The sequence below is a fragment of the Ornithorhynchus anatinus genome, chromosome 9, assembly GCF_004115215.2.
Source record: "Ornithorhynchus anatinus isolate Pmale09 chromosome 9, mOrnAna1.pri.v4, whole genome shotgun sequence".
In the NCBI taxonomy this organism is placed as follows: Eukaryota; Metazoa; Chordata; class Mammalia; order Monotremata; family Ornithorhynchidae; genus Ornithorhynchus; species Ornithorhynchus anatinus.
The window spans coordinates 40731748-40747608 of record NC_041736.1 but is presented as its reverse complement, the minus strand read 5'-3'; the positions used below and the strand labels follow the sequence as shown (position 1 = coordinate 40747608).

The window sequence follows — 15861 nt, the reverse complement described above, 5'->3', positions numbered from 1 at the left end:
GCTGTGAATTGTCAGAACTAATGCACACTACCCGGCAATAAAGACTTCAAGCTTAAACAGCTCCTCGAACACATTTTTGCCCGGTTATAACCCTACATTAAAGAACAAATGAAGTCTCAAGGAGCCCTGAAAGCCTGAGAAAGAAAAAGAAGGCTCTTCATTTCATCACAACCATCCACAGTTTAACCAGTAAAGATTTAATGTGGATTAACTTTGCCAGGGCTAGGTGAGCAAGTATTCAAGGCCAAATAGTAATTCTAAATTCAGAAAATCTTTACTTTAATAAATCTCACCTTGGATATTGTTTGTTAATTCAAAACTCTGTTATACTAAAAGTAGAGCAGATCAGTTAGTTTGGGAACATGCAGAATCACTTTTAAAATGTTCTTTATAGAAAAAAGTGTGTTTATGTGTAAACATGATATATGTCAGTGGCATGATATGGAACATTTAGTAATGAGTTCATTAAAATTTATGTTTATAGGGAAGGTTTATATGAGGTCTCTTCAGCTTGACTAGCAAGGAAATGTGTCAGAGCTTTTCTGTTGTTCAGAGCCAGAATAAACCCAAATTTCACCTCCGTACACTTAGCCCAGGGCTGGTAATGACAGAATGAAGAGGGAAGGGGAAGGACCCAGTTAAGATGGCTGCATTGAGGACGTCTTAGGATGGTGAGCTTGCGACAGCTGCCCCTATACCCCGAAATTAAAAAGGCCCTATCAGCTGCCCCTTATCCTGTTAGTCTCTGTATAATGAATTGGCGCTGAATGGAACAAAGATCAGCTAAGTGGTGTCTTGTTAGCTGTGGGCATAGGTCAATTTTATCTTTGCAGTCACTGCTTAACACCTGGTCCTGAGCTGTTAAGTGAGCTGTATTTACAGCATCAATCATAAACTGGACTCAGAGTTCACTTAATCCCATCATCTTTTTCTGAGTGGTTCCTGCTCTGTGAGGATGAAGGCTATTCTTGCCCAGGGAGACATCACTCCCTTTCTTAATCAACAACTACTCTGCTATATTAGTAATGCCTGTCTCCCCCTCTAGATTGTAAGCTCATTATGGGTAGGGAACAGGTCTGCTAATTTATTTTGCAATGCACTCTCCCAAGCGCTTAGAACAGTGCTCTATTCATAGTAAGTGCTCAATAAGTACCACTGATGGATCGTTTGGGGCTACCCCAGTATATCCTCCAAGTCTCCCTTCGCTCTTCTTCCTACTGCCTCACTAGAATCAAGGACAGGAACATTGGCCATCAGAAAATACACAGAATTATCCAAAAAATATATTTTAAAAAAACCCAAAAGGAAATAGATTTCTTTTATGCTGGGGTCTGAAACCTATTTCATGTCTGACCTAAATAATCTCCATAGATAATGCCTACCCAATTCTTAATCCTAAAAGATAATACCAGCTTCTTAGTAACTTCTTCTAGTATTTTGTGTAACCCTTACAGTAATCCTTCCATAATGTCTTAATCTAAATCTCTCCTGCTGCATTTTAAGACCTTCCCTCAGCAGAAAGAGAACTGCTCACCATTACACGTAAGAAATCTTTATTCACATGAAGGTTATTAGTCAAGGTCCCCCCTCCCAAGACCATCTCTTCTCAGTCTAAATAACCTCCTTTCCTCATAAAGCCTGTTTACTATTTTGAGTGCTCTCTGGGGCCCTTTCCTAATTCCCAGGTGGTAATGAGAACTTCAGAGCACAAAGCTGAACACGGTTCTTTAATATAAGCTAAAAATCTGAATTTAGAGGGAAGGTGATTTGTAAGGTCCTACATACTACGTGTTTATTCTAGTATTACGCTCATTTTTTTGACAGCATAATGTTGTTGAGGCAAATTTAGTTGTGGTCCACTGTGACGCCCAGATCTTTTTCTGCTACATTTTGATAAAGCCAGCTGTCCTCCATCTTCAATTTGAACAGTTTGTTTTTCCTTATATCTCCCATTTCTATTTGACCCACTCATGCCTCAGACATTTTGAATGTTAAACTCATCTCCACATTATCAGCTCACCCAACTTGGTGGTGTCAGAAAATTGAATAAACGTATTTAGTCTCTTCATCATTTGTAGTAGTGATAATAATGAAACAATGCCTATGTGGAGAATAAAGCCATGCATTTGTATCATGAGAACTGCCAGAGGCCTGGCACCAAACAACTAAATAGCTGCCAGTCAATAAAGTAGCATTGGGAATTGAGAGCATTAGCCAGGGCCATGCATGAGAGGGTGAGGATATGTAAGTGGCTTGAAAATATAAGTCTTGTTCAATGTCTCATGCCAGGTGTACAATAAATATGTGTATCCTATTATGTAAGTGCTAACTCATGTACATATCCCCTCTTCTTTTTTCCTCCTTCTTGTAATTTATTTCAGTGTCTGTTTTTCCAACACTAGATTATAAGCTCCTTGAGGGCAGTGTTCATGTCCACTAATTCTGTTGAACTTTCTCAAGTACTTAATGCAATGTTCTTCATACTGTAGGGCCTCAAATATTATTGATTGACTGATTGGGTGATTGAAAGGTTAGTATTTGGTGAATTGTCAGAATTCAGATTTTTCATTCCCAATTTTTCAGCAATTTCCTCATTCATGGTCGTCATCCCCCACCAGAGAGCAGCTGTTTGATTTTCTTATTTTCATCTGTTCTCCTAATGGCCAATCCAATGAATGTGCAGTTAAGATGTATTATTTAAGCAAAAGCTGATACTTTCTTCTTGTCCTAGAGCATGTGAATAACTCTGGCTGTAGATCTGACTGTAGGTAGAAATTCCACCAATGTCTACCTTCATGTTTCTTCCTGGTTAACTCTTAAAATCAAAACTGTTAGTGCTGGTGTTGTTTAGAAAGCATCAAAGACTTCCTTTCCCTGGGATTTGTGCCAGTCAAGGGGGCCAAGAGTGGATCAGAAAGCTGGAACTTAAGAGATCATCTGATCCAGCTTCCCGCCTCCAGCCAAATGAAGGCTTAAAACATCCAAGGCAGATGGTTGTCCATCCTGTGTTTAAGGATTTCCAAGGTTGAAGGTTTTACGATTTCCCTTACTAACCTGTTCCAGTTTTAATCACTCAAAGTCAAGAAAGTCTTTGTGAGATTATTTCTTGTTTAAAGTGATGGCTGATGTTGCCGCCTTTCAAGAATGACAAACAAAACATCGGTCCTGAGACATCAGAGCCAAGATCCTGCGGCCGGCACAGCGCCACTTACATTCCAGTGGCTTCCCATTTCCCGCTGCAGCAAAAATCCCTTGCTATCGCCTTCAAGACTATGCATCAACTCTCCTACTCGTCGTCACCTGCTACTCCCCAACCCTTTCTCTTCTTCCCAAACCAACTTTCATGTTGTACCTTGCTCTTGACCCTCCCAGCTCCATCCCCTCATTCACACTGTCCCACCAGCCTGGAACTCCCCCTCAGCCCCCTCATCTGGCAGATCACAGATTTACAAGCTCCAACAAGTTTCCCTGATCAACTCTATAAACCCAAGTTCAAACAACCATCAGCATTTACATATTTTATTTATTGATTTTACATAGAGGTAAATAAGCAGCAAAGCCTAGTGGAAGGAGTATGGGCGTGGGAGTCAGAAGACCTGGGTTCTCATCTCGATTCTTCCAATTGCTTGCTTTGTGACCTTGGGCAAGTCACTTAACTTCTTTTTGCCTCCGTTTCCTACCTGTATAATGGGGAACAAATACCAATTCTCCCTCCTACATAGACCCTGAGCTCCATGTGGAACAGAGACTGTGTCCAGCCTGAACAACTTGTATCTACCCCAGTGCTCGATACATAATAAGCACTTAACAAATACTATAATTATAAAGTACCATAAGCACTATTATTTACGCCCTCGCTCAGCACATTTATATTATTAAGAATTGTCCAGTCAATGTACTTAGTCTGATTACCCAATTTGTTAATACTTTTGTCCATCTCCCTGTTAGGGTGTAAATTCCTTGTGGGCAGGGAATGTGTCTCAAGTTTCTGATGTACTTTTCCAAGCCCTCAGTATAGTGTATTGTACCCAGTGGGTGCCCAGTAAACACCCAAATTACTACTACTAGAGCTCTGCGTGGATGCTTCTCCTCATCCACACCCAAATCATATCTTTTCTGTTAGAGCTGCAATGGATCCATGAACCAATCCCTTCTGTATGTAGAAAATTAATGCAGGTGTCAGTAGACTAAAATTCTTTCTGTTCTCATGTACTCCTTTTTTCATTAAACACATTTAATGAGTAGTGACCAAGCCCCTCATTGTAAAAAGCCAGATGCCCCATTTTCTGCCTCATTTCTTACAGGCACTTACCGTTTGCAATAAATATGGGGTGTCTCAATGGGGTTAGGAAGGGGCCATGATATGGAAGGTTTGAGTTTTTTCATTGAGACCCGGGAGGTCAAGCCTGACTATCTTTTTTCCATGAGAGACAATAGAGTCATTACTTAATGGGTTCCTGTCTCCCAGTGTCACTGGGGGCACAGACAGCAAACATGGTCACATTCGGCTGAATGCATCTTTGTCACTTCTTTAATCTTTCCAAACAGACTTTTAGTCAGGAGGCCTTATTGAATATTGAGCCAAACATCTCTGAAGACAATGGAAAGAAACATGTTCAATCCTGTCTCTTGTTTGTGCTTTTTTTTTTTTTTGCTTTCTTCATCCCATGCCTCCATTAACTCAGTTGTATGGGTTTATTCAGATATTACCCATCCAGGACAACAATCCCTTTCAGAGGGCTGAGGAAAAGGCACTGACTCTATAAACAAACCAGTACCTAACTTCAGTTGCTGAGTAACTTATGGAAGAGCAAATTTAAAACACTAATACTAAAAATAAAAAATAGATGGTTCACATTTGTAATGTGCCAAGAAACCCCTGAAAAAATTAGAATTTGGCACATACTTGGGACTTAAGTGACTGCAATATTAAAAACTCTTTATTTGTGAGGCAGCTCATCATTAGCACCCCCAGGAGCTGGTGGACTTTTAGCATCCTTTATAGGAATTTTTTACATGCCTTGTTATGTTGCAAACATATTTCTTTGGTCCTCCACTTCAAGACTACCAGTCATTTTAGTTGATCATCAGCAGATCATTTAAAGCTGATTATTATAAGCCTTTGGTGATCACTTTTATTATTCTTGGTATTCAAATCTCCCTCAGAGAGTAGGGGGTTAATAGTCAATCATATTTGAGTGCTTATTATGTGCAGAGTGCTGTAGTAAGTGCTTGGGTGAGTACAATATAACAGTCACATTCCCTGCCCACACCTAGCTTAACAATCTATTAGTCCTAATATAGTCAAATGACATTTTTTGCAGAGTACCTTTGCCTCAGAAATGATTCCTTTTCAAAGCAGTTCCTAAGGGCTCCGCCAAGTACTTTATCCCTACTCCTATTGATGTAAATGGTCTGTGCGCCATTATTATTTAATATTAATTTTATGATATTGCTTATATGTCAAGTACTGTGCTAAGTGCTGGGCTAGGTTCAAGGTAGTCATTTGGATACAGTCCCACTAGGGACTCACAATCTTGAAGGTAGGGAGTATCCCCATTTCCCAAATGAGGAAATTGAGGTTGAGAGAGATTAAGGGACTCTCCCAAAGTCATACAGCAATTCAGTGTCAGAACTGGGATTGGAGATGGGTCTCCTGGCTCCCAGATTACAATTTAAGAAGGGAAGCAGCATGGCCTAGTGGAGCATGGGCCTGGAAGTCAGAAGGACCTGGGTTCCCATCCCAGCTCCACCACTTGTCTGCTGTGTGACCTTGGACAAGTCATTTAATTTCTCTATGACAGTTATCTCTTCTATAAAATGGGGATTAAGATTGTGAGGCCCATATGTGACATAGTCTGTGGCCTATCTGATTATTTTATATCTACCCCAGTGCTTAGTACAGTGCCTGGCACATAGTAAGCACTTAACAAGTACCTTAAAAAATACCATCAAAAAATATTGTCAGATGCCTAAAGGGGAATGAATCATCTATCCACACCCACCATCCCATTTTTCACATTGGAACTTGATGTATATGTCAATTTTTTATTTGTTTACTTGAGTTTGGCACTTAAGTCTGTCTCTGACTCTTAGCTATTTCCTGTTTGGCAATTTGTGTCCCCCTCATCTTCTCCATTAGAGTATAAACAGCAGGGAGTATGTCTTTTGTTTCTTTTCTGTGTGCCTCAAGTTTCTAGCACAATGATGTACACTAAATAGATGCTTAATAACAAATAAATAAATAAATGTTGCCATTGATGCTGAAGATGATGAAAGTGGTTCGTTGGTAAGCACTGCACTAGAAACCGGATATATCTTCTGAGCTAGGTCCAGGGTTCATAGCCCTTCAGGAGTTTTGGACACCACAGCAGTTGTATGGATCTTCAGTTTGACATGAAACTTGATGCCCCATTATTGCTTAATTCTGTCACTATCCACTAGACTAGAATATATTATCCTGAGCTTTGCAAAAGTGATGCAAAACTGCTCTAGTGACACCCTCTGGACACCAAAGATACTATGAAGGCATCCAGGAAATCCTCTCTTTCAGGAAAGTGCCTTCCTGAAGAACAAGAAGAAGAAGAGTAGCGTTTGTTAAGCACTTCCTATGTGCAAAGCACTGTACTCGGCACTGGGATGGATACAGAATAATCAGGGCAGGCATAGTCCCTGTCCCACCTGCGGCTCACGGCCCGGGTATGGCAAGTGGTACAGGCTGCACTCCTGTTGGATCTGGGGGACTCCTATCACTCCCTATGTCACATAATCTGACTGACCCAGAATATATGCCAAAAAACCAAGGGGCTGGAAAGGTATTACTTGTTTTGGCAAGTACATCGGTCAGTCAAGTGCCCAGTGGCCACAAAGAGCTATTTATTGGCTCCCAGGCCAGTGTTTATTTGGGATTGCATGATGGGCTGTGGGGTTTACCAATTTCTAGATCCAGCTTTCCCCTCTGAGGGCCTTTAAAAGGTTATGCTGCTGACAGCTCCATTGTCCCAGTTAGCAAGCATGGTGTAATAAGTAGGGTCGGAAACCCTTTTGTATATTATTTTAAGGTCTTCAAGAGATCACATGTACAAATTTACTTTAGCCTTAATGTTTAGTAAGAAGTGATGGGGAGAGGTTAGGAAGACTGCATGATTTGGCCCTTTGAGAAATACAGTTAAAATGAACCAACCTAATTGCTTAATCCAAGCACTTATCCTGATCTATCTTGATTACTGTATCAGCCTCCTTGCTGACCTTCCTGCCTCCTACCTCTCCCCACTCCAGTCCATACTTCACTCAGGTGCCTGGATTATTTTTCTATAAAAATGTTCAGTCCACATTTCCCCATTCTTCAAGAATCTCCAGTGTTCGCCCATCCACCTTCACAACAAGCAGAAACTCCTTTACCATCGACTTTTAAAACCCTCAATCACCTTGCCCCATCCTGTCTCACCCTGCTACTCTCCTACTACCAGCCAACCCACACACTTTGCTCCTCTAATGCCAACCTACTCGCTGTACCTCGATCTCGTCTATCATGATGCTGATCTTGCCCATTATCCTACCTCTAGCCTGAAACACCCTCCCTCTTCATATCCGACAGACATGTGACTCTACCCCACCGTCAAAGCCTCTTTCTTGAACGTCTCCTTCAAGATGTCTTCCCTGACTAAGCCCTCTTTTCCTTTTCTTCCACTCCCTTCTGCATCACCCCGACATGCCCAGCCCCACAGCACTTATGTACATATCCGTAATTCATTTATTTATATTAAAGTCTGTCTACCCCTCGGGACTGTAGGCTTATTTTGGGCAGGGAATATGTCTGTTATATTGTACTTTTCCAAACACTTAGTACAGTGTTCTGTGCACTTTAAGTGCTTAGTAAATATGATTGATCGATTGAACGAACCCTCATCCACTCACCCTCCCCATCTTCTCTCACCCCTGAAAGCCAAGATAAACTGCTTTTTTCTAGGAAGCATAACAACTAGATACCTCTAGGACTAGACAGGAAGCAGTCTATGTTAGTCAAGGTCTCTGTCTTCACAGGCTCTGTCTTCAGACCATTTTTCCCCCAAGAAAATATGGGAAAATTAATGGTTTTCTCTCCTCTCCCCACAGGCAGCACTAGTAGGAGGAACAACTATGGTCATTGGCCATGTTTTGCCTGACAAGGAGACCTCCCTTGTGGAGGCATATGAGAAGTGCCGGAGCCTGGCTGACCCTAAGGTCTGCTGTGATTACTCACTCCACATGGGGATCACCTGGTGGGCCCCCAAGGTAAGAGGCTTTTGACACCATCAGCCTTTCAGCATGTTGCTCTCCTCGCCTTTGATCCCGTCATTGCTCTTAATCATTCTCTTCTTCCTCCTCCTTTTACTTTCACATATTAGCACTAAGGCTTTTATGGCTTGTCGCTTCCAGCCAGGAATCAAAATTAACCCAAAGATGAGAGCTGCAGCAGCAATCTTAAATGCTCAGTAAAAAAGCATCCTACATTGTGAGTGGCAGGAATCTCGTAGGTGAGGACCATAATCATTCAATGAAATACAACTCCCACTACCTGTATCCATGCAAACTGTATTACAGCTTTAGTGCCAGCCTGGCCTCCTGCTCCAGCACCTATTTTCCAAAGAGTTATGATTCCCACTGTGGTCCAGAAACAGCCCCAAACCCCCGGTAGCTTAGTGATCCATGATTTTGGATCTTATTCTTGATTGAGACACCCAGAAGAGTTCCCTGGAACCTGTAATCGAAACTGTTTTAGGATCACCTGTGAATCTCCCCCGGAGCTGGCCTGCAATACCGGTCACTCTGCCGCTTAACAGAGAAGTTAAATGACTTGTCCAAGGTCACACAGCAGACAGGTGGAGGAGCTGGGACTATAACCCACGTCCTTCTGACTCCCAGGCCCATGCTCTACCCATTAAGTCCACGGTGCTTCTCCCCTGGGATTCTCTGTCATCCGTGCCATTTTTTCACCTTTCTACTGTTGGACCGTCTCTGGAAGCCCCACCCTGAACCCACTTTGAACTCAAGAAAACATTGTCACTTCAGCCATTCAATATGTACTGCAAGAGCCCTGGAAATTATTCCTGTAATATGTAGTAATTCCTATAAAATGACCAGAGGGAGTTTGTGCCAATGAAAACTGGTATGGGGGACTTCTAGACCTTCCTCTGAGAGAGTAGGGCTGTTCTCAAAATGAAGCAGCCCCATAAGCAAAAATATCCAATGTGTTTTCTACTGGAGTGATTTCTAGTAAAATTTCTTGAACTCTCTTCTCCTCCCACATTCACAAATGCATAATACTTGCCCTGCCTTTCTTCTATCAGGTTAAAGTAGAAATGGAGACTCTGGTGAGGGAGAAGGGTGTAAATTCATTCCAGATGTTCATGACTTACAAGGATTTATATATGCTACGTGACAGTGAACTTTATCAAGTCTTCCGAGCCTGCAAGGACATTGGTGCCATAGCCCGAGTCCACGCTGAGAATGGAGAGCTGGTAGCTGAGGCAAGTATCGCTCTGGGAAAGACAGGAAGAGGTGATCAGTATATTTTTTTATGGTTTTTGTTAAGTATTAACTATGTATCAGGTGCTGTTCTAAGCCCTAAGATGGATGTAAGCTAATCAGGCCAGATGCAGTCCCTGTCCCACATGGAGCTCACGGTCAAAGCAGAAGGGAGAAGAGATATTGAATCCCCATTTTGCAGTTGTGGAAACTGAGGCACAGAGCAGGAAAGTGGCAGAGCTGGAATTAGAACCCAGGTCCTCTGGCTCCAAGACCATGTTTTCTACTAGGCTACACTGCTTAGGGTAGTCTGGGAGTTTGGCAATCATCTGCCCAAAATTTGTGTTGATACTACTTGCCTCATAGAAAAATCATTTCATTATTGGGTTATGGTTAAATTTGCATATTCGGAAATTATCTGCCACTATTGCCTTACCATCAGGGGCATGAGAGTGAGAAGCATGAGAGAAGTAGCATGGCCTAGTGGAAAGATCACGCACCTGGGAGTCAGAAAGACTTGGGTCCTAATCCTGGCTCTGCCAATTGCCCGCTGTATGACCTTGGGCAAGTCACTTCACTTCTGTGTGCTTCAGTTACCTCATCTATAAAATGGGAATCTAATACCTATCCTCCCACCCGCTTGGACTGTGAGTCTCATGTGGGACAGGGACAGTGTCCTACCTGATTGACTTGTATCTACCTCAGCACTTAAAACAGTGTTTGACACATAATAAACAGTTAATAAATACCATAAAACAAATAAGAACACATCCCTGCTGCTGAAGAGGGGCAGATGATTGAAGAAGGGAAGTTCAGTTGTGCACCGTGACCACACCCTTTTCCTTCAAGGCCACTGCTGCCTATTAAAGCAACACAAAACTAAAAAATTGAACCATGGGGCGATTGTTCTGGCCACAACTCAGTTGTAAAATGACCTAGCTAAGCTTCTGCTCCAACCATCTTGCTGAGACTTTTTCAAGACCCTTAGCTTCCTTGATAAATTAGACCACCTGGTCATTAGTTAATCACCTCATTTCCAAAGACATTTTTCTGTCTTCTTGTTTTTGATATCAGCCAGGTAAACTGAATTCCTTTGGAAAATCCCTACCCCCCTTTCACCTTCTTCTTTAAAAGGAAAGATGTGCAAATGAGTAAAGGATGCAAGCCTAATGAGATGGGCTGAGATCTAGTTTGCCTGCCAGTTGGAAGCTCTTTAATTTAATCTTGTTTCTCTCTTCCAAGAACTCAGTTCTTTTTCCTTTACTGTTGCTCAGGGTGCTAAAGAGGCACTGGATTTGGGTATCACCGGTCCTGAGGGAATAGAGATCAGCCGTCCAGAGGAGGTAAGGAAGAAGAAAGACTTCATATCACTTTTTCATTTTCTTTCATGTCAAAGAATCACTCAGAGTCCTTTATAGGTAGAAGGAGCGTCTGATCTGACTTTGTCAAAGCTTAATAAATATGAGTTAATTCAACTTTTTACTCCTCCCACCCCATCCTTCCAGATTAATGTAAAGCTGGCATTTCCTATGCCAATCCCACTTTAGGAAGTATTTGGGATATAGATTGTGCGACACCATGAAAAGTGATATAGAAAGAAAAGCTAGACTGCCACCAGACTAAAAATTTCTATAGATCCCTGTGGGGCCAACTCTTAAAACATTTGGCTGTTTCAGAGTCAAAATGAGATGCTCATTTGAGGCCTCTCTGCTTACAAACAGATAATTTCAGCTTGGATTTCACCTCAAGTACTCTCTCAGTCTGGTTCATTTCCCCCACTCCTGCCTAATCCTACCTCCTCTCCACTCCGTACCATTATCAGATGCATGTGGTGAAGTGACAGCAATTTTTTTTAAAGTCATGAGCCTGGAAAGAAAGGGATGTTAGCAAGGATTAGGAAAAGGGAAGAGGAATGGAAATAGTGCAATGCAAGTTATTGTTCCTGCTCTTTGTCTCATCCCTGATTTATATGGAACCACACATACTAACCCTGCCCTGGTGATATGTGTCTGTGACTCTCCCCACCCCTTTGACTCTCCCCACCTCTTCCTTATCAGCTCTAGTGCCAGAGAGGACTCACAACCTAAAGAATTAGGATGGCTCTCCTTGAGCAAAGGCTTTGTTCTGATTGTGACAGAAGAATCTAGTTGAAAACAGGTCTCCAGCTACTAAGATGAAAACCATAAGGCAATATGTACATGTGAGCCAGGTGGAAGGGCCTACTGATCAGGTTGTTTATTTCTTTATCATTGAAACTCTGATATTCTAAACAGATTTATAAAAATAGAGACCAGTCTTTGGACTCTGCAGAGGGTCTCTACCTGAAATAAACAGCATCCAAAAGGAAATCTGTGGAACTGAGAGTTTTCAGATTTAGGGCCTATTGTTTAGAGTGTAGGTGATTTTGCTTGGCCCCAGAATAAAGTCTCCAGCCTGTCTGAGATGAAGAGTCATATTTTCATGATGTGCTCTATTTCCCCAAACAGCTAGAAGCTGAAGCCACCCACCGTGTGATCACCATTGCTAACAGGGTAAGGAGCAGTCTCATCAGAAAAATCTCTCCCTTCCTTCGGTTCGGGGGCGGGATCCCAACTGTCACAGCAGAATCTGCTGTTGGGTGTACAAGAACCGACTGGCCTGTTTGTTTTCATGTCTGGGTCCCTGTTGTTACTCCCATCTGCACCTGAGATTGGGGTTGTATTTGTTCTTTTTTTTATCCTCAGCAGTTTAGAAGTAATCTCTTTCTGCTGGAGATAGCTGGGTAACACACTACCTTACCATTATCCTTCCTGTCCATTCTGTGGAGTCTGGGTTATAAAAACTATTTAACCCAAGTCCTTCTAAAGTGTCATAGCAGCAAGGGAAAGATTGGAGCAGGGCCAACTGGATAAAGAAGACTCGGAATTATCAAGGAAAGGCTAGAACTACAGGAGACACAAGGGGCTCAAGCCTTTTCTGAATTGGGATTAGTAGAATTGGGTTAAGAATATCAAGCCCCAAGCTAGTTTCTAAATCTCAGGCTTTCTAAAGTCAGTAGATAAAGACTGCATTGGGGTATAATATTTTGGAAGACAATCTGGCTTCTGGTGTGGTTGCAAAGGGATTCCTGAAACAAAGATTTATTGTTATAACAGATAAACAGTTGTTTTGGCAAGGTGCCTTTGGTGGTGAGACACCCTGCACAAAGAAACTCATGGTCCAGAGCTCTTTTCAATTCTCTGTAGAAATAGTACCCCATGTTACCTGGGAAACAGTGTGGCCTAGTGGAAAGAGCGTAGCCCTGGAAATCAGAGGACCTGGATTCTAATCTGACCTCTGCCACTTAGTTATGTGACCTTTGACAAGTCACTAAACTTCTCTGTGCCTAAACTTTCCCTGTCCCAAATGGGGCTCACAGTCAAAATCCCCATTTTACAGATGAGGTAACTGAGGGACCGAGAAGTCAAGTGTCTTGTCCACCATCACACAGCAGACAGTGGTGGAGCCATGTCCTCTGACTCCCAAACCTATGCTCTTGCAACGAGGCCATGCTGCTTCTCCTGTCGGCCTTGCTTACCAACACTCTCCTCATCTCCTGCATCTCTTCTTGTGAAGAATACAGTTTCTCTAGTATACCCATCCCCTTTAAACAATGACTCTCCCTGACGATCATTCTCAAATTCCCCCCAAAAGGGAGAATATAGTTTAGTGTTTTGCCTCTCTTCAGATGGCAACTTCAGGGCAAGTATGGTTTTTTTTTCAGCATTCAATCAGATAGTACTGTGTATCCTGTTCTGCATGCAGAACACTGTACTCAATGCTTAGGAGAGTGCAGTAGAATTAGCAAAAGCAATCGTGACCTCAAGGATCGTTCTGACCAGCAGGGAAAACAGACACTAAAATAAATATAAAGAGATGTACAAAAATGTTTTGGTGGGTGGGGTGGTCTGAGTACCAAGTGTTTGGTGACATAGGGGTGCTGAAGTGGTTTTTATCAAGGGATATAGAGTAGGGAGATGAGGGAAGACCTTTTGGAGATGATTGATTTCAGAAGGGCTTTAAAGATGGGTAGAGCCTGCCAGTTGTGAAGGGAGAGGGAATACAAGGCTTAAGGGAGGGTGTGAGCAAAAGGTTGAAGACAGAGATGAAAATAAGGCCCAGGGAGAAGGTTGGCGAGAGAGGAATGAAGTGTGTGAGGTGGGGTAGCAGGAGAAGGGTAAGGACAAGTAGTGGGGAGAAAGCTGATTGAGTGCCTTAAAGCAAAGGGTCAGGAGTTTCAGCGCTAACTTAATAGTCATTTTAAAAGGCACCTGTGAATATGAAAAAGGCAGTGATTCAAGAATAGCTTCACTTGCAAGTCGTTGGTCTTCTTCCTCTGTAAATTTCAAGAATTTTGTCAAAAATACAATTGTGATACTCGTGTTGAATATTTAAATGAGAAAATTTTATTACTCTTGACAGCAGCAGGAGTCATTTAATCGCTTCATCCCAGTACAGCTATATAGGGTTAGCTCACTGACAGGAAGCAATCTTGGATGCTGCATATGGGATTCCTGGTTCCTACAAGTCTCCTCTATATCCTCTTGAAAGGAACTAGAGAGAGGGAAGTCTGGGGAATGAGGAGGGAAGTGGAGAAGATGGAACCTGTATTTTAGTTCCAACAAAGGGTGTGTCTATTTCTTATATCTACACTGAAAGGCCAAATGTATAAAGATGTTTTTCCATTTTCAGACTCACTGCCCTGTTTACCTGATCAATGTTTCCAGTATCTCTGCTGGTGATGTGGTTGCTGCTGCTAAAATGCAAGGTAAGGTTATAGGCTAAGAGGATGGGTAAGAAGAACGAGACATCTCTCAGATATCATGATAAAAGGGAGAGAGAAATGAAACTAAGGTCAACCGTTTTCACTAGGTCTGTCTCGAGGGGCACTGTGGTCCTTTCGAGACTTTCCGGTCCCCTGGCCTTTCCCTTCGAGACTCTCTAGCCCTCTGGCCTTTTCCTTCAAGACTTTCTAGCCCCCTGGCCCCTCCTGTTTTTCCTACCCAGGATCAGCTGTGCTGGCCTGCATTGGTCACTGTCGCTTGGAAGTGGAATGCCACTTGAGTGGGCTTCTTTTGCCTTCACTGGGTGAAGGTGCCGGTTGAGGATGGAGCGCTAAGAGAAACAGCGTGGCTCAGTGTAAAGAGCCTGGGCTTGGGAGTCAGAGATCATGAGTTCGAATCCCAGCTCTGCCACTTGTCCAGCTGTGTGACTTTGGGCAAGTCACTTAACTTCTCTGTGCCTCAGGTACCTCATCTGTAAAATGGGGATTAACTGTGAGCCTCATGTGGGACAGCCTGATTACTCTGTATCTACCCCAGATCTTAGAACAGTGCTCTGCACATAGTAAGTGCTTAACAAATACATTATTATTATTATTATTATTTTTAAGCATTATCCTCCCCCAAAACTCAAATGTAAACTCTCTGAAGCCTCCCTATAATACTGAAGGCATCCTTTAGGGATCGTAGTTATAGAAGGCTTTTTAAATTGCATAATAGATTCCTGGGACCAGCAAAAACATACATGGAAGAATTTATTATAAAAGATTTTTAACACAAGTCCTGTCTTGCCAAGGACCTTGGCCTAGCCTTCCCAGCTCAGTGCTGCCCTCTGGGGGTCTGTCCTGCCCAGTGCAGCTCATTTTTCAGCCATTTTACCCCAAGATCTCATTTCTGGACCTTCGTCACAGTATCAGGTCCTTTAAAAAATAATGTCAGATAAATAGATTTTGTTTTCCCCTGTTAGTTGTTAGGTTTCCCTTAGATTTAGGCCAAAAACCTAATTTCCCCCTAGAATAGTCCTTTAACGAGGCCTTTATCCCCAGAGAAAACAAACGAAGGAGTGGGGTGAAAACAAAATAAGCTTCCGGGAGCTTCCCTCTCCTGGGACTACCTAAAGAAGCCACCCTCTGCTTGGGTTGGGACTGCCCAATCCAGGAATCTTCGAATAGAGAGTGGAACAGGGAGCGGCTAATAATAATAGTGGTGTTTGTGAAGTAGTGCAGCTGGTATTAAATGATCATTTTGAATGACCTTTTGAAGTGGCTCAATGTTTTCCTTATTCCACCTTGGATCCAACTCCCTGAGGCATTCCATAACAAACTGGAAGACCAACAGTGAGAAAAACTACTATGACAAAGTTCAAACAATCAGTGGTGTTTAGTGAACCCTTACTGTGTGCGGAGTACTGTACAAAATAGTAGAGTCGGTAGGCGCAGACCCTGCCCTCGAAGAGTTTACAGACTAATGAGGGAGGCAGACATGAAGGAAAATTACAGGTAAGGTAAACAAGTACAAGGATATTTACATAAGTGCTCTGGGGATTGGGAGGAGT

At 42.5% G+C, this 15861-nt stretch overlaps 1 protein-coding gene across 3 annotated transcripts in view; it reads left to right on the top strand.

The window, feature by feature from the left end:
• DPYSL5 (dihydropyrimidinase like 5) overlaps positions 1-15861 on the top strand; it is a 70758-nt gene that overhangs the window by 35765 nt on the left and 19132 nt on the right. For all 3 annotated transcript variants that reach the window (XM_007666735.4, XM_007666736.3, XM_001509677.5), the window contains exons 3-7: positions 8116-8274; positions 9330-9509; positions 10782-10850; positions 11994-12038; positions 14218-14293. In XM_007666735.4, coding sequence (XP_007664925.1) covers positions 8116-8274; positions 9330-9509; positions 10782-10850; positions 11994-12038; positions 14218-14293 — 529 coding nt within the window. The remainder of the gene's footprint in view (positions 1-8115; positions 8275-9329; positions 9510-10781; positions 10851-11993; positions 12039-14217; positions 14294-15861) is intronic.